Source organism: Apodemus sylvaticus, chromosome 5 (genome assembly GCF_947179515.1).
Source record: "Apodemus sylvaticus chromosome 5, mApoSyl1.1, whole genome shotgun sequence".
NCBI classification, from domain to species: Eukaryota; Metazoa; Chordata; class Mammalia; order Rodentia; family Muridae; genus Apodemus; species Apodemus sylvaticus.
The window spans coordinates 67,385,989-67,405,424 of NC_067476.1; the positions used below are offsets into that span (position 1 = coordinate 67,385,989).

The 19,436-nt window shown below is 37.5% G+C and overlaps 1 protein-coding gene across 1 annotated transcript; it reads left to right on the top strand.

Moving 5' to 3' along the window:
* The first annotated feature begins 280 nt into the window (after positions 1-280).
* LOC127684799 (olfactory receptor 1102-like) lies at positions 281-17,007 on the top strand. Its single transcript, XM_052181630.1, has 3 exons — positions 281-1,241; positions 3,632-3,662; positions 16,878-17,007. Exons 1-3 carry the CDS (start codon positions 281-283, stop codon positions 17,005-17,007), a joined length of 1,122 nt encoding a protein of 373 aa, XP_052037590.1.
* The last annotated feature ends 2,429 nt before the right edge of the window (positions 17,008-19,436 follow it).

Consider the following 19,436-nt stretch of genomic DNA (forward strand, 5'->3'; position numbering starts at 1 on the left):
ATAATGAAAATGAAAAATTTTATATAACCTGAACAGAGTAATGGAAAACTATTTAAGTAACAAAGCTAGTTTAGTTGTTGGATTTTTAACTTTATAAATATATCCAAAAAGTAGGTGTAATTATCTTTTTCTTTTACCTCATATAGTGAAATCTCCCCACTTTCATCAAACTACTTATCATTGTCTACCTCATTACCAAGGTAGTCAGAATACTCTAAGAATCAAACGGAGACACAGCTTTATAAGAACTTTCCAGGGAAATCTGTAATTCAAAGCCAAAATGGAAAGGATCTCATCAGCTGTAGATGTCCATAAGATGCCGTTAGAGAACATGACTGAAGCCACCATCTTTATACTCTTGGGTTTCACAGATGACTTTGAACTGCAGGTCTTCCTATTTTTTCTGTTTCTTGCTATTTATCTCTTCACTCTGATAGGAAACTTTGGACTGGTTGTTTTGGTCATTGGGGATTGTCGGCTACACAACCCCATGTACTATTTCCTAAGTGTTTTGTCTTTCCTGGATGCTTGCTATTCTACAGTTGTTACACCGAAAATGTTGCACAACTTTCTAAATGAAAATAAGTCTATTTCATTTCTTGCATGTGCAACACAAATGCTTCTTTTTGTTACTTTAGGAACCACAGAATGCTTTCTGTTGGCAGCAATGGCATATGACCGATATGTAGCCATCTACAACCCACTCCTGTATGCAGTGACCATGTCACCCAGAGTATACCTGCCACTCATCATTGCTTCCTATGTAGCTGGAGTCATGCATGGTTCTATACACACAGTGGCCACTTTCAGTCTGTCCTACTGTGGATCCAATGAAATTAGGCATGTCTTCTGTGACATCCCTGCATTGCTTGCTCTTTCTTGTTCTGACACTCACAGAAATGAGCTTCTACTCTTGTACTTGGTGGGTTTGATTGAGATTGTCACTATCTTGATTGTTCTGGTATCCTATGGATTCATCCTTTTTGCCATTCTGAACATGCATTCTGCTGAGGGTAGGAGGAAAGTGTTCTCTACATGTGGCTCTCATCTCACTGGAGTCTCTATTTACCATGGTACAATCCTTTTCAGTTATATGAGGCCTAGTTCCAGCTATGCTTCAAATCACGACATGATAGTGTCAATATTTTACACCATTGTGATACCCATGCTGAATCCAATCATCTACAGTTTGAGGAACAAAGATGTAAAAGAGGCAACGAAAAAATTGTGGAGAAAATGTGGTTCAATTGTAACATAGCAAAACAAACTTACATTGTTAATTCCTATTTACATGAAATACAAATTTTTTACAAATCACAAACATGCCATGGCTTAATTAGTAATATTTTATATGGTCATGATTATATTAAAAGCATCAAACTTCTTTCTCATGTTGCTTTTTAAATAATGAATTTTTTCTCCTGTTTTTCAAATTACTCTGAACCAATTTATAACTATTGTATGTCAAGTTGTTCTTAAGTACAATTATATAATTTTTTGTTTGTTTCTATTAAGTCAAGACTGTATACTAAAGATCCTTTGATTAAATGATTGTCATCTAACGTGTGGTAAACTGTTAATATGCATTATGTAACATAGTACCCATTGAAGATTCCTTATGGATGAATTCTCATAGAGTACATTTTTCTCAAAAATTTTCTCACAAATTATATCCATTTAAGCTGTAACATGCAATTGTGTTCCAGAGTTTATTTTTGCAGCTAATATTTTTCTAATAAGAAGTTATATCCTTGATATTCACTTGATTTGATTAGATCCATCATACACTTACTATAACACAGTCATAATATTTGTTGATAATTCCTGTTACTGGTGTTCTTAAAATGATAAACAATTCCACATAAAATTTTAAAGTAGGAAATAAACACACACACACAGACATATGTTTGTTTACATATATGTATGTATATATACATATAGATACACATATGTATGTATAAACATGTCTGTGTACATATAGGCTTCCCTGAGAGCTGATACAATAAATTTCTATCTGGGACTCCTGAGATCCTTGATCCTTGCTCAATTGTTAGATGTATTTTCACTATCTCTTTGTCTACTTATGAGATACAGCAATGTATTGTCATTCAGGAAACATTATGTCCATGTAAAAAGTACACAGAATGACAACAAACATACTATATTGTTATAACCGTCTACTTTATTTTTTCTACCTGTTTTAATTTTATTCTAATATTTTGCTTCTTTAGTAGAAATTTTGTATAGAAATCAATATTTCTTCCAAGGAATCACTGCTTTACATCCATCCAAGTTTATTTTATTCTCTGAAATAATGGGGGGAAAATCTAACTCAAACATTATAATTAAAGAATGTTTTACTTTTATTAGAATTTGTTGGCTAGAGAGATGGATCATTGGGTAAGAGCACTGGCTGTTCTACTAAAGGATCCAGGTTCCGTTCTCAGCACCCACATGGCAGCTCACTGCTGTATGTAGCTCCAGTTCCAGGGGATCTGACACATTTCCATCAAAGCACAGAAAAAAAAATTATTTGTTACATTTTCTCTCTCTCTCTCTCTCTCTCTCTCTCTCTCTGTGTGTGTGTGTGTGTGTGTGTGTAGTGTATGTATATACACATACACACACTTGAATGCCATGGTACATGAGTGGAAGCCAGAGGGCATCTTGGGGATGGGAGTCTATTCTCTTTCTAAGATTGATATTACTGAGATATCTTCAGATTGGTTAACACCAGGACTTTATCTCTATCAAGCACATTATACATTTATTCTTAAACCCACATTGTTCCTTTTGTTTGTTTTGCACAGGCCTATAACTTCTTAAACATAATTTTCTTAATATTTAAAAATTATTTCTTCCATTTTTTGGATTATAATATAATTAGGTCTCCTTTCCTATCTTACAAACAAATTCTCCCACACATCCCTCCTCACTCTCTTTCTAATTCATGTCCTCCAGTTACAAGGCCACTCCTACATATAACACCCAGAAACACACACACACACACACACACACACACACACACACACAGACACAGACACATACAAAGAGAGACAGAGACAGAGACAGAAAGAAACACAATAGTATTCTTTTTGTTGTTAAGCTTGAATTTATTATTATGATTATTTTCTTTTACACTCCAGATTTTATTTACCTCCTGCTTCACCCTCTGACTGTTCCACATCCCATACCTCCCCCCTGCCCCTGTGTCTCCAGGAGGATGTCTTCCATCCTGTCCCACCCCACTTCCACCCCACCATACCTCTAAACTTCCTGAGGCCTCCAGTCTCTTGAGGGTTATGTGTATCTTCTTTTACTGAACCCAGACCCATCATTCTTCTGCTCTATATGTGTTGGCGGCATCATGTCAGCTGGTGTATGCTGCCTGGTTGGCAGTCTTCTGATCCTCCTAAAGGATCCTCCTCAGCTTCTTCCAGCTCTTCCCTAATTCAACCACAGGGTCAGCAGCTTCTGTTTATTGGCTGGGTGCAAATAGCTGCATCTGACACTTTCAGCTGCTTGTGGGTTATTTTGGAGGGCAGTCAGGATAGGTCCCTTTATGTGAGTACTCCATAGCCTCTGTAATACTGTCAGGTATTGGGGCCACTGCTTGAGATGGATCCCACAGTGGTCCTATCGTTGGAGCTTCTTTACCTCAGGCTCTTCTCCATTTCCATCCCTGCAGTTCTTTCAGACAGGAACAATTATGGGTCAGAGTTTTGGCTGTAGGATAAAAACCTTATTCCTCAAGTGGTGCCCTGTGCTTCTGTTGGAGGTGGTCTCAACAAGCTCACTCTCCCCACTATAGGGCATTTCATCTAGGGTCCCTCCCTGTACTGGCTGGTGTTGTGTCAACTTGACATAAGCTGGAGTTATTACTGAGAAAGGAGCTTCAGATGAGAAAATGCCTACATGAGATCCAGCTGTAAGTTATTTTCTCAATTAGTGATCAAGGTAGAAGGGCTCATTTTGGGTGGTACCATCTCTGGACCAGTAGTCTTGGGTTCTATAATAAAGCAACCTGAGCAAGCCAGGAGAAACATCCCTCCATGGCCTCTACATCATCTCCTGCTTCCTGATCTGCTTGAATTCCAGTCCTGACTTCCTTTAGTGATAAACAGCAATGTGGAAGTGTAAGCAGAATAAACCCTTTCCTCCCCAACTTGCTTCTTGGTTATGATATTTATGCAGGAATAGAAACTCTAACTAAGATACTCTTTTGAGTTCTGAGAGTCTCTCACCTCCTAAGTCTCTGGTACATTCTGGAGGGTGCCCCCAACCTTCAACCTCCAGAAGTTGCCTGTTTCCATTTTTTCTGCTGGCCCTCAGGGATTCCATCCTTTTCTCCCATCCAACCATATCATGTTCCCCTCACCCCCAACCTCTGTCCCATTTCTTTCCCAGGTCCCTCCCTCCCCCTATTGGTTGCTTTCTTCTCCTTCCCAAGTGAGACTAAGGCTTCCTCATTTGGGCCCTTCAGCTTGTTAACCTTGTTCAGTTCTGTGGACTATATCATAAGTACACTGTACTTTTTTATTTTTTTGCTAATATCCACGTATTAGTGAGTATATACAATGTATGTCCTTTCAAGTCTGAGATACCTCACTCAGGATGATATTTTCTAGTTCTATCCTATTTGCCTGCAAAACTCAGGATATCCTTTTTTTAATAGCTGAGTAGGATTGTATTGTGTAAATGAACCACATTTTCTGTAACCATTCTTCTGTGGTGGGTCTGAAATATTTCCAGCTTTTGGCTATCACAAATAAGGCCACTATGAACAAAGTGGAACATGTTCCCCTGTGGCATAATGGGGCATCTTTTGGGTATATTCCTCACAGTAGTATCGCTGGGTCTTTAGGTAGAGCTATTTCCAACTTTCTGAGGAACCTCCAGATTGATTTCCAGACTGGCTGTGTCAGTTTGCAGTCCCACCAGCAATGGACAAGTGTTCCTCTTTCTCCACATCCTTGCCAACATGAGTTGTCATTTGAGGTTTATGATTTTATCCATTCTGATTAATGTAAAGTGGAATATCAGTCATTTTGATTTGTATTTCTTTGATCACTGAGGACTGTGAACCTTTTTTAGGTGTTTCTCAGCCATTTGAGATTCCTCTGTTATGAATTCTCAGTTTAGTTCTATACCCCATTTTTTGATTGGGTTGTTTAGTTTTTTTTTTGTGGTTAACTTCTTAAGCTGTTTATATATTTTGGGTATTAGTCCTACATTGGATGTGGGGTTAGTGAAGATTTTTTCTCAATATGTAGGTTGCCAATTTGTCTTATTAATTTTGTCTTTTGCCTTACAGAAGCTTTCCAGTTTCATGAGGTCCCATTTATCAATTCTAGATCTTAGAGCATGAGCCATTGGGGTTCTGTTTAGGAAATTTCCCCTTGTGCCAAAGAGTTCAAGGCTCTTTTCCAGTTTCTCTTCTATTAGATTCAGTGTATCTAGTTTTATGTTGAGGTCCTTGATCCTCTTGGACTCGAGCTTTTTGCAACACAAAAAATAGTATTCTTTTTAAGAGGTAAATTTGAAATATGACTTTGAGATCTATGAAAATTATTATCTGATAACAGTGGTTTCTTGTTTCACTTCATCAGTCATAGAGGGAGAATACATTCATTTCTACTATTGAATAAGTGTTTGCTGGCAAAAATGTGTAGTGGGTGAGCTGACCAAGTCCAAGAAAGACAAATGCAACAGGTTTTCTCTATCATGCAGGTCCTCGTTATTTATATTTAATATGGAGGCCATGAAACTCATAAAATTAGGAAAAGGCCAGTTAGAAGGGAAATGTATATAAGAGAATGGAATTGCAATTAAAATCAAGAGAGAATTTGACAGAACAGGGAAGTCAGTAGTCATGGAGGGAGGGGTGTTTATATGAAAAACCAGTACATAAACCTAAAAACTATCATCTAAATAATATATGTTAAAAATAATTTAAGGGAAAAGATACTATGGGTTATTAATATAAGGAGTGAGATGCATCCATAAAAGTCATTGGTTATAAGAGGCCTGTAGGCAGAAAAAATAAATTAATGGCTCTTACCATTCCTCTGGACTGCCCACCAGAAATAGATAATAAAATCCTATTACAAAAGACAGCATAGGTAAAAGTTACATAATATTGAAAAATCAAGCTGTAACTATTCTGGATATATTTTTTTAACTATGTACTAGATTAAGCTGTGCTAGAAGGTCCTTTGGAGGCTTATGAGGGAAAAGACATCAACATTCTTTTTTTTTTTTAAGTCATAGTTATTTTATTTTTATTTATTTTTTATTTATTTTCTATATTCTTTGTTTACATTCCAAATGATTTTCCCTTTCCTGGTCCCCCCTCCCCATAAGTCCCATAAGCCCTCTTCACTCTGTCCATTTCCCGATCACCCCCTCCCATTTCTCTGTCCTGGTAATCCCCTACAATGCTGCATCAAGCCTTTCCAGGACCAGGGCCCTCTCCTTCTTTCTTCTTGGGAATCATTTGATATGTAAATTGTGCCTTGAGTATTCAGAGCTTCTGGGCTAATATCCACTTATCAGTGACTGCATTCCACGAGTATTCTTTTGTGATTGGGTTACCTCACTTAGGATGATATTTTCCAGTTCCAACCATTTGCCTACAAATTTTATGAATTCATTATTTTAATTGCTGAGTAGTATTCAACTGTGTAAATATACCACATTTTCTGTATCCATTCCTCCATTGAGGGACATCTGGGTTCTTTCCAGCTTCTGGCTATTATAAATAAGGCTGCTATGAACATAGTGGAGCATGTGTCCTTACTGCATGCCGGGGAATCCTCTGGGTATATGCCCAGGAGTGGTATAACCGGGTCCTTTGGAAGTGTCATGTCCAGTTTTCTGAAGAACCGCCAGATTAATTTCCAGAGTGGTTGTACCATTTTGCAATCCCACCAGGAGTGGAGGAGTGTTCCTCTTTCTCCACAGCCTTGCCAACACCTGCTGTCTCCAGAATTTTTAATCTAAACAGCTTTTTTTTTTCTCCAACTCACATTTTTTTTTATTTTCTAAATTCTTTGTTTACATTCCAAAACACTTTCCCCTTTCCCAGTACCCCCCTCCCCATATGTCTCATAAGCCTTCTCTACACCCATACTCCAATCACCTCCCTCCTTTTTCTCTGACCTGGTACACCCCTACAATGCTGGATCAGTCCTTTCCAGGATCAGGGCCCTCTCCTTACTTCTTCATGGGAGACATTTGATAAGCTACTTGTGTCTTGGGTATTCAGAGCTTCTTGGCTAGTTAATATCCACTTATCAGTGATTGCATTCCTTGTATATTCTTTTGTTATTGGGTTACTCACTTAGGATGATATTTTCCAGTTCCAACCATTTGCCTACAAATTTCATGAATTCATTGTTTTTAATTGCTGAGTAGTATTCCATTGTTTAAATATACCACATTTTCTGTATTCATTCCACCATTGATGGACATCTGGGTTCTTTGCAGCTTCTGGCTATTATAAATAAGGCTGCTATGAACATAGTGGAACATGTGTCATTATTACATGCTAGGGAATCCTCTGGGTATATGCCCAGGAGTCCTCTAGTAGTGTCAGGTTCAGTTTTCTGAGGAACCTCCAGACTGATTTCCAGAGTGGTTGTACCATCTAAACAGCTTTTGATTCTACAAACTCCAATACCAAACTTCCAGGAAAGATGTATCCACTGGTGCAATAGTGCTGTGGCTGTTTTATACTTAATTCACTGTAGTCAACTTAATTGAGAAACAACTCTATACTCTTCAATACTGAATTATTGGTTTATCAAAGATTTCTGGGAAAGTGGAAATCATTATCTTCAGGCATGTAGCATAGTTGGGGCAAAAGTTCCACAGTTATTGAGATTGTTTTCTTTAATCTCAGTACATTCTCAAATAGAACAATAACACCTGGATTTCTCATAGTATAAAAGACAGAAAATCCTGATAGAGAACTTACCACCACATCTCAAAAATTCACTTTTTAAAGTCTTATATTAATAAATCTCTCTTTTAAAAATAACTTCCCAATTATGTCCTGTAGAGGAACACTTGTATTAGTGGGTCATATGCTCAAACTAAAACATTCTACCTCTTTGTAAACTCATAAACTTCTCACCTAAAATCTAAATCTATTAAATTTAATCTATTCAATAAGGTTCAAATAATCTTCATTCTCTCCAACATAAATTCAAAACTTAAGGTAAATCATATAGAAGACACAAGATACAATTTCACCTAGCATGATATTTTCTTCAATAATATCTTAATAAAGTCAAACATGTTATATGCTTCTAAAGTAAAATGATAAGTTAGGCTAGTGTCAAGGAAAAATGTCAGAGTGAAGAAATGTCAAACAAGTGAGTCTAAAATCCAGATGACAAACAACATAATAGTTTGGAAAACAATTTGTATTGTGTCTACTAGGTCCTACTAGAACAGATTATTGTGCCATCCCACACACTGTTAATCTTCCCTTATACTTGATTGAGAAACTGAAAAGCTGAGAACATATAAATCAGATCTCATGCATTGGATTACCATGTTATGGTATTCCTGGGCCCAGGCTACTGCATCCCACTGTTGACTGGATAGTCCTCAAATTTAAGGAGTTGCTCTATTTTTGGTATCTATTTAGTATTATCATAATAGATGCTCTATTTAGTAGCTTTAGTCCTATAGCTGTTCATTTGTTCCACTATTAGGCCTACTATTAAGAGAGAGTGATATAGACCTTTCATTCTATAACAATAGCTATAATAGTGGATGTGTTCATGTGAAACTATTGTTATAAAAGGATGGAAGTTCTTTAATAATGTTACCTCATGGTAGGCATGCGGTATTAACTAATGCTAGGCCACAAATTTGCCTGAAATTTATTTCTTCAGGCTGGGAGATAACTTCAGTAATCATAACTGAGGACCATGAGCTTTAGAGCTATTAATATGACTAACTGGGACTTCCACATCCAGATAAGACCCTTTGGTTTGATGATGGAGTTCTGTTGAATATAGTAAAAGTGTGGAGCAAGTGGGAGTGGAGGTTTAAAGACAGTGTTTCTCTGTGTTGTTTTACTTCCCTGAAACACATTCTGTTGACTAGTCTGACCTTGAACACAGAGATTCATGTGCCACTGCCTTCTGAGTTCTGATTAAAGTCATGTACCACCACTGCTAAAATTTATGGGTTGATGCATTAAAAAAAATACATTTTTCCTTATGGAAAGGTCAAGTTAATGACAACCTAGTTTTTCTTAGTGAATTAGTTCAAGGCCAATTAAAATCTTTTAACAACCTGTGAGCTAATTCCCAAAATTTAATTGAAACTGTACAAGAAACAGCTCTAATATATTCAGAGACTGAATCAAGGGGACTTTTAAAATTAGCTACCAGAACAACAAGATGATAGTTCAAACAATTGGAAGAGTCACATTGCTGCCTCACATGTCAGTGTTCCTTGCTTGCCATCTAAAATTAATGCTGAGATGTCTTTTTTCTTGACTCTACTTAGAATTTTACTGCAACCACTTCCTTCTCTTTATCTTCTCCTGACCTTGTGGCTTTTATAATACCATATGATTCTCTTCCACTCCCATTCCTGTTGATAGGATCTAATTCTGGAGCTCAGTTTACCATTACCTTGTGCCATGTTTTCAGGACTAATTGGAAAACCCTGGAATCAGGTGCTGAGTCTCCTCAGGCCATTAGTGCTAACTCTAATGACTATAGACTCAACTCACTAAATGCAGTGGTCTTTTTCAGTTCCTTCCTGAGTTCAAAGGATGTCCTTGATTGTAGACTGCCAAAACCATTCTAACTCCCAAAATCCCATTCATGAGAACAGTGACAACTAGACCATTGGAATTCATCTTGGGAAATCTGTAGTCTAATCACTTGGCATCAGACTTTAAGGGCCCCAAATTTATTCACTTTGCAACTAAAGAAGGTCTGATTATCCTTTAGATAACTGAACCAAATGTCCCTCTATAAGACTATTATATATACATTTTTTTTTTACCTCAGTATTTGTAAGTATATTAGGCATGGTTAAACAATTTATAAAATCCATTATAAAAGGCTCAACTTAAACCTCATACCACAGGTTTGATAGTTTAAAATTATATATTCATGTAATATTAAAAGAACCATGGGATGTACCACAATTTGGGGAAATAAGCAAACTGTATCTTGCTAACATGGTTGTTGTTGTCCCTGACTGGGATGGAGGCAGTGACATAGCTGTTATTAAACTTTTCTAAGGTTGGAGAGGCAGGATGCCATATGCTATCACTGCCAACTTGATTAAAGGTGATCACATGAAGTAAGTTAAACATGGAGATGAAAATAGGTCTCCAGAATGTTTTTAAATTGTGATAGAATTTTGTGTGGTAATTCTTTTCCTCGTACTAAACTAATAGATGAAAAAATCATTTAAAAATATTTGTTAAAATTAGAATTTAAAAACATCACATTCAATAAAGAATTCCAATATATTACCCAATCTTACAACTTCATTTTTCATGAATTTTAAATAATTCTCACCAACAACCTACTCCCCATAGAGCTTAGATGAATTGTAGAACAAGCTAGGGTACATGCAGATGAAATCTGCTAAACTAATGCTACCCACCCAGTTGAGACTGAGGCAGTCGCAGACCAGGATCCTAAATGGATCCATATTACCCCAGTGGAACACTTTAGCTAAGGGGCCAATATACTATTTTCCCCTTGGCTGGTCTCTGTAAGGCTGCTCTGAAAACAGTAAATATGAAAAAAATTCAAAGATTTATCAGAACAAAATTAAAAACCCATTTCAATTACTAGATTGCCTTATAATGTATCTCCTACAATGTATTAAACTTAATACTGAGACCCCCAGATGGGAAACAACTATTTATGAATTACTTTTATGCGTATTTCCCCTAAGTTTCCCTGACACTAGAGCCAATCTTAAACACCTAGAAGGGGACATCTGACTCCATAGGGTGAACTCTTAGCAATCACCTTCAAGGTATAGCATGTTAGAGATAAGAAAGTCCATAACCCAAAATGCCCAGTGTTCCTTAAACTTGTTCACCTGGCCATACTAACTTTCCAGGCTCCCTCATTTCCAACAGCCCAAGGTTCTTTGAGACCTTGTTTAAATTTGTTCAGAAAGGTCACTGAGCCAGTGCACGCCAAGGCCCTCACAACACCCCTCAACAACAGATCCTTTGCTTGGTTAGAGTCACACCAAAGTATTTTACATTATTTGTGACTATTGTGAAGGGTATTATTGCCCTAATTTCTTTCTCATCCCTTCTATCCTTTGAGTAGAGGAAGGCTCCTGTTTTTTGTTTGTTTGTTTGTTTTTAGTTAATTTTATACCCAGTCACTTTGTTGGAGTTGTTTATCAGCTGTAGGAGCTCTCAGGTAGAATTTTAGGGGTGGCTTATCATATCATCTGCAAATACTCATATTATCTGTAAATATTCATATCTTGAATTCCTATCTTCCAATTTGTATCCCTTTGATCTCTTTTGGTTATCTAATTGCTTTGCCTAGAACTTTGAGTACTATATTAAATAGGTAGGGAGAGAGTGGAAAACCTTGTCCCTGATTTTAATGGGATTGCTTTGAGTTTGTCCCCATTTAGTCTGATTTTGTCTATTGGTTTGCTGTATATTGCTTTTATTATATATAGGTATGCCCCTTGAATTCATAATCTCTACAATAATTTTAACATGGATGAATATTGTATTTTGTCAAAGGCTTTTAATTTATCTAAGGAGATTATCATGTGTTTTTCTTTATATTTGTTTATTTATTGAATTACATTGATGGATTTCCACATATTGAACCATCCCTACATCCCTAGGATGAAGTCTACTTGATCATGGTGGAAAACTGTTGTGTTCTTGGATTCAGTTTCTGAGAATTGTATTGATTATTTTTTCCATAGATATTTATAAGGGAAATTAGTCTATAGTTCCCTTTGTTGGGTCTTTTTGTGGTTTAGGTATCATTGTACCTTTTGCTTCATAGAAAGAATTGGGTAGTGTTCTTTCTGTTTATATTTTATGGAATAGTTTGATGAATATCAATATTAGATCTTCTTTGAAGGCCTGATAGAATTCTGCACTAAAACCATCTGGCCCTGAACTGCTTTTTGTTGGGAAACTTTTAGTGACTACATCCATTTCCTTGTAGGTTATAGGGCTATTTGAATGGTTTATCTGATCTTGATTTAGCTTTGGTGCCTAATATCTGTCTAGAAAAATCATCCATTTCATCCAGATTTTCCAGTTTTGTTGAGTATAGACTTTTATAGTAGGATCTGATGGTTTTTTTAATTTGCTCATTTTTTGTTGTTATGTTTCCCTTTTCATTCTTGATTTTGTTAATTTGGATACTGTCTCTGTGCCTTCTGGTTAGTCTAGCTAGCTAAGGGTTTGTATATCTTGTTGTTCCTAGTTTTGTTGATTCTTTGTATAATTCTTCTTGTTTGTACTTGGCTCATTTCAGCCCTGAGTTTGATTATTTTCTGCCATCTACTGTTCTTCGGTGTATTTGCTTCTTTTTGTTCTAGAGCCTTCAGATGAGCTATTAAGCTGCTAGTTTATATTTCCAATTTCATTAAGTAGGGACTCAGAACTAAGAATTTTCCTCTTAGCACTGTTTTTATCATGTCCCATAAGTTTAGGTATGATGTGCCTTCATTTTCATTACATTCTAAAATGTCTTTACTTTCTTCTTTTATTTCTTCCTTGACAAGTTTATTGTTGAGTAGAATGTTGTTCAACTTCCATGTATATGTGGACTTTCTATTGATTTTGTTGTTATTGAAGAATAGCCTTATTTTGTGCTGATTTGATAGGATACATGGGGTTGTTTCATTCTTCTTGTATCTGTTGAGGGCTGTTTTGTGAACAGTTATGTGGTCAATTTTTGAGAAAGTTCCATGAGGTGCTGAGAAGAAGTAATGTTTGTTTTAGGATGAAATATTCTGTAGAAATCTGTTAAATCCATTTGGTTCATAACTTCTGTTGTTTTCACTGTTTCTCTGTTTAGTTTCTGTTTCTAAGATCTGTCCGTTGATAAGAGTAGGGTATTGAAGTCTCCCACTATTATTGTATGAGGTGCAATACATGCTGTGAGCTTTAGTAGTTTCTTTTATGAATGTGGATGCCCTTGCATTTGGAGCATAGATATTCATAATTGAGAGTTCATCTTTTAGATTTTTCCTTTGATGAGTGTGAAGTGTCCTTCCTTAGCTTTTTTGATAACTTTTGGTTGAAAGTCTATTTTATTGGATATTAGAATGTCTACCCAAGCTTGGTTTTGGCACAAAAAACATTTTGCTTGGAAATTTTTCCCAGCCTTTTACTCTGAGGTAGTATCTGTCTTTGTCACTGAGATGCATTTCCTGTATGCAGCAAAATACTGGATCCTGCTTACATATCCAGTCTGTTAGTCTATGTCTTTTTATTAAGTAATTGAGTCCATTGATGTTAAGAGATATTAAGAAAAGTGATTGTTGCTTCCTGTTATTTTTGTTATGGAATTATGTTTGTGTGGCTATCTTCTTTTACGTTTTTTGAAAGACTACTTTCTTGCTTTTTTTAGGGTGTAGTTTCACTCTTGTGTTGGAATTTTACATCTATTAGACTTTGTATGGCTCAATTTGTGAAAAGATATTGTGTAAATTTGGTTTTGTCATAAATATCTTGGTTTCTCCATCTATGGTATGTTCCCTTCCCCAGCATTTGAGCTGGGCTTTCAAATTTCTGCTTTAATCATTAGTTCTCAGCCGGTGAAGTCCCTGGCCTTTTTTTCTTATAGAACAACACAGCTTCCTGCTTTCACCTGAGAGCCATGGCCAGCCACCACTTGAATTTTCCCCAGATCTGCCAGACTTGCAGTTTCTCGATCCCATCAGGCCACCTGCTGACAGTGGAGTCTTCACAAGCTGAGCTAGTCTCAAGAGTTTCTCCCTGTAGCCCATATATTGGTGTCAAATGGTCATATAAAGTTTATATCTTGAACAGCTATGCTGTCTTGATGTACTTTTTTTTACCACCTTCCCATACATCCCCGGGTTCTTTTCCAGGTATCCAGTTCATTTGTAGCTGCTGGCAGCAACAAATTGACACCTGAACAGGGACCTGATATGAGAAGATTTCCTGAGGTGACCCTGTCTTCACCAAGCTTCACAAAACGAAAACAAAAACAAAAAAAGATGGTATCCTTCATGGTAAGCAACTACAGGAGTTAAATACTAGCATTAGTGTAAAATTTCATCTTGTTGAAACTATTGTTGTGGATGTGAAAGGATACATCTAAGTAGAACAGCATCACCCAATGCTGAATCTGCTTAGGGTGGACAATGAAAAATGGGACAGGAACATTCTAGGCAAACTTTTGTCTGCAGCCTCCAGAAGCTGCTTCAGGTGAAAGGAATCGGGTTTGAAGAATGAAGGTTAGAAGATTTTTTAAACCAAATAGATTCTTACTGCCCATGGTTCCAAGAAAAAAGAACTTTAAATGAGAGAACTTGGGAAAGAATTGGTAAAATTGCTAAAGGCCACCAAGGCAGATAATATTACCCTCTGCCTCTGGACACTTACAAAGGATGCTATTGATAAAGGGACCCTAAAGACATTAGATATCATTCATGCAGGGAGAACTTGAGAAATCTAAAATAGATAAATAAATAAATAAAAGCCTGCGGAAGAGGACTTCCTCAAAAACAGTCCTCTCAACCCTAAATTAGAAAGATATAGAGATAATGCTGATGAGCTAACTATAGATAAGGAAACTCATCCAAAGAAAGGAACTACTAAATATGGTGAAAAATGGCCTCTTAATGCACCTTCTGCTCCGCCTATGATATCCATTGTACGAGATGATATCCAGAGGGATATACAACTACAAAAATTGGAGTTTAAGATTAAGTTGCAGAAGTTGACTAATTTACAGGAGCTAAAATGGGTATCAAATATTAGAGAAAACAATGATCTTGAGACACGCCATTCGCTGCTAGAAAGAACAATAAGTCAGGTTTGTGGGGAAGGATAGGGTATGTCTGACCTGATGGCCTTCCCTGTCCCTGAGATCAGAGACCAGGAGAATAGGATTACACATTATCAGACACTGGAGTTCAAAGTAATAAAAGAATTAAAAGTAGCTATGGCACAGTATGGCCCTACAACTCCTTTTACACAAGTGTTATTAGATACTATGATGGAGTCAAATTTAACTCCACAGGATTGAAGAACTCTATGTAAGGCTACTTTGTTGGGAGGAGATTTCTTGCTTTGGAATTTTGAATGGCATGAAGCTAGTAGGGGACAGCCACTATGAATGCTCAGACAGGCCATCCAGTTTGGGATAGTTAAATGCTACTGGGAGAAGATCTATATGAAGGGAATTCTAATCAGATTGGGTTTCCTATTGGAATGTATGTGCAAGTTGCAATGACTGCTCGCTGCATGTGGAATCTATTACTGACAAAAGGGGATCTTAGTGGACGCTTAACTGGCATCAGACAGGCTCCTGACAAGGTTTTTCAGGATTCTGTGAATAGATTAGTAAAAACAGCTAACAGAATTTTTGGAGATTCTCAGGCAAAAAATCTGTCACCCAGTTGGCTTATGAGAATGCTAATGCATCTTGCCATGAGGCCATCATACCTCACAGGGGAAAGACAAACTTAGCTGGATATATTTGCCTTTGTTCCAAAATTGGGGCTTCGTAAAATAAGGGTCTAGCCATAGTTGCAGCTTTGCAAGGAACCACCATACAGGGGATATTTTCACAGAGATGAAGGAATAAAAAGTGTTTTAAATGTGAAAGTCTAGGTCATTTTAAAAATGGTTGCCCTAACAACAGGGGAGTTATAAGTGGGCAATAAAATAGCACCCCAGGAGTCTGTCCTAAACGTTGGAAGGGTAATCACTGGGCTAGAGATCCAAGACTGATATCCTTATCAGGAAACAGGCAGAGGGCCAGCCTCAGGCCCCCAGACAACCACAGCAAGCAGCTTATGGGGCCATGCAGCTGTTTCCAGGCCAGGAAAATCCATTTTTGTACTTACCAGGGCAACACCATAAAGTGCAGGATTGGACATGTGTTCAACCTCCAGTGTAGTATTAACTGTAGAAATGGGGATCCGGAATCTGCCTACAGGACTCTTTGGACTCTTGCCTGCAGAAACTTAGGGATTGCTTGTAAGATGTAGTAGTACTATTGTAAAGGGGCTACAGATTTATCCAGGTGTCATAGATAATGATTATGAGGGAGAAATAAAAATTATGGCTGCTTCCATCATGGTGTTATAACTGTACCTGTTAACCAAAGGATTGCTCAACTTGACTTGGTTCCCTTACATCAACTACCTTCCAAATTCATTAAGAGTAAGAGAGGACAAAATGACTTTGACTCCTCTGGAGTATATTGGGTTCAATCTATTGCTAATGAAAGACCTAACCCTAAATTAACAATTAAAGAAAAAAGTTTTAAAGGACTAATAGACCCTTTAACTAATACATAGAATGGTCCAGACCCTGTTTTAATCTGGGGGAAGAGGTTCTGTTTGTATTTTCTCTCAAAAAGAAGACAGAGCCGGATGGCTGTCAGAAAGATTGGTGTGGCAGGTAAACATAGACCCCTGAATCAGTTGGTAAGTATGACTAATTCTATAGTGTTCTTAAAGCCCCTTCTCCCATAGCGGGAAGGTAGGCTCTTTTGTCCTCTAGCAGTTAATTTGCAAGTCAGATTTTGTTCCTAAACTACTAATTTGCAACCTAATTAAATACCTTGGGCCATCCAGAGACAGCACAAGTGGTTTTTTCTTAGGCTTTTCTTTTGTGCTTCAAGCAGGTCTCTCTCAGACACAGCTCAGCAACTCTCAGAACTCGAGGAAGAAATGTGGGCTGCTGTGAGGGCCAGCCAGCTCACATTCACAGGACATTTACTTAACCGGTGGATCTCCAAAAAGGGAGCCACATAGAACTAATATCTATGTGTGTTTGATAATCGAGCAAACATGGGCACCAGCAGGAGGTGAGAGGCAAGGCACTGCAAGGGAAGGATGATATTTTCTGACTCTGAGTTACCTGGAAGCACACCTGGCTGCATAGATATTGACGTTGAGAGACCATCCTTATAATAATAATAAGGAAGTCTATTCCCCTCCCCTGCAAAAGAAGTCATATAATATTTAAGGGGGTCATGGTCAATTCTTTCCACCCCCCTCTGGTAAAAGCCCACCATCTTTTGATGGATATTTTATCCACTGGTTCTTCTTAAAATTTAATGGAAAAGGGGGCATTGTCCCCTCCCCCAGCGTTTGAGCTGGGGTTTTGAATCTCTGCTTTAATCATAAGTCCTCAGCCTGTGAAGTCCCTGGCCTTTTTTTTCTTATAGAACAATCCAGCTTCCTGCTTTCACCTGAGAGCCACAGGGAACCCCCACCTAGAGTTTCCATGGATCTGCCAGACTTGCAGTTTTCTTATCCCAGCAGGCTACCTGCTGATAGTGAAATCATCACAAGCTGAGCTAGTCTCAAGAGTTTCTCCCTGTAGCTCATATATTGGTGTCAAGTAGTCATATAAAGTTTACATCTCGAACAGCTCTGTTGTCCTGATGTAATTTCTTTTTTGCCACCTTCCCATACATCCCAGGGCTGGCAGCAACAATGGTAATTGAAAGTTTTTCTGGGTATAGTAGCCTGGGCTGGCATTTGTGTTCTCTTAGGGTCTGTATGACATCTGCCCAGGAGCTATGGCTTTTATAGTCTCTGGTGAGAAGTGTGATGTAATTCTGATAGGTCTGACTTTATATGTTACTTGCCCTTTTTTCCTTACTCCTTTTAATATTCTTTGTTTTGTGCATTTGGTGTTTTGATTATTATGTAATATGAGTAATTTCTTTTCTGGTCCCATCCATCTATTTGGATATGTAGGCTTCATATATGTTCTTATATGTTCATGGGTTCATGGGCATCTTTTTTTTTTTTAGGTTAGGGAAGTTTTCTTCTATAATTTTGTTGAAGATATTTACTGGCCCTTTAAGTTTGGAATCTTGGCTCTCTTCTATACCTATTATCTTTCCATTTCATGTTCTCCTTGTGTCCTGGATTTTCTGGATGTTTTATATTAGAAGCTTTTTACTTTTTACATTTTGCATTTTATTTGTCTCTTGTGTCAGTGTTTTCTTTTTTTTTTTACTTTTTTAATATATATTTTTATTTTCTATATTCTTTGTTACAATCCAAAAGCTTTCCCCTTTCCCAGTTCCCCCCTCTCCATATTTCCCATAAGTCCTCTTCTCTCCATACATTTTCCTATCTTTCCCCCTCCTTTTCCTCTGTCCTGGTACTCCCCTACAATGCTGGATCAAGCCTTTCCAGGATTAGGGCCCTCTTCTTCCTTCTTCATGGGAATCATTTGGTATGCTAATTGTATCTTCAGTATTCATAGCTTCAGGGCTAATTAATATCCACTTATCAATGATTGCATTCCATGTGTATTCTTTTGTGATTGTGTTACCTCGCTTAGGATGATATTTTCCAGTTCCATCCATTTGCCTAAAAAATTCATGAATTCATTATTTTTAATTGCTGAATAGTATTCCATTGTGCATATATACCACATTTTCTGTATCCATTCCTCCATTGAGGGATATCTGGGTTCTTTCCAGCTTCTGGCTATTATAAATAAGGCTGCTATGAACATAGTGGAGCATGTGTCCTTATTGAATGCTGAGGAATCCTCTGGGTATATATAAGCCCAGGAGAGGTATAGCAGGTTTCTCCAGAAGTGTCATGTTCAGTTTTCTTAGGAACCTCCAGATTGATTTCCATAGTGGTTGTACCAACTTACAATCCCACCAGTAGTGAAGGAGTATTCCTCTTCTATGGTATCTTCTGCCCCTGGAGGGCAGAGGATCTGAACGCCTCTTCAACATTGTATTCTGTTGATGATTGCATCTATGACTCCTGATCTCTTTGCTAGATTTTCTATCTCTAGGGTTGTCTCCCTTTGCGATTTCTTTCCTTTTTAAAGACATCTACCTGTTTGCCTATGTTCTGTGCTTCTTTAACAGAAAGTTATAGTCTTCTGTTCTTAAAGTCTTCAACTACCATCATGAGATGAGATATCAAATCCAAATCTTGCTTTTCTGATGTGATGATGTATCCAGGATTTATTGTACTGGGTTCTGATTATGGTACGAAGTAATCTTGTTTTCTGTTGCTTAGGTTCTTATGTTTGCCTCTTGATATTTGGATATCTCTAGTGCTACTTGCTCTCACTGTCTCTGACTGGGGCCTGTTTCTCCTGTGATCCTCATTGTGTCAGAACTCCTCAGAGTTCAGCAATCTCTGTGATCCTGTGATTCTTGATTCCTGTGATCCTTAGAGCCTGGTGTGTCAGAGAT

Coding starts and splice junctions, on each gene's coding strand:
- LOC127684799 (XM_052181630.1), top strand. CDS start 281: ATGGAAAGGATCTCATCAGCTGTAGATGTCCATAAGATGCCGTTAGAG. Junction 1,242..3,631: donor AAAATTGTGGAGAAAATGTG/GTTCAATTGTAA, acceptor TGGATCCCACAG/TGGTCCTATCGTTGGAGCTT. Junction 3,663..16,877: donor TTGGAGCTTCTTTACCTCAG/GCTCTTCTCCAT, acceptor TGCTTCAAGCAG/GTCTCTCTCAGACACAGCTC.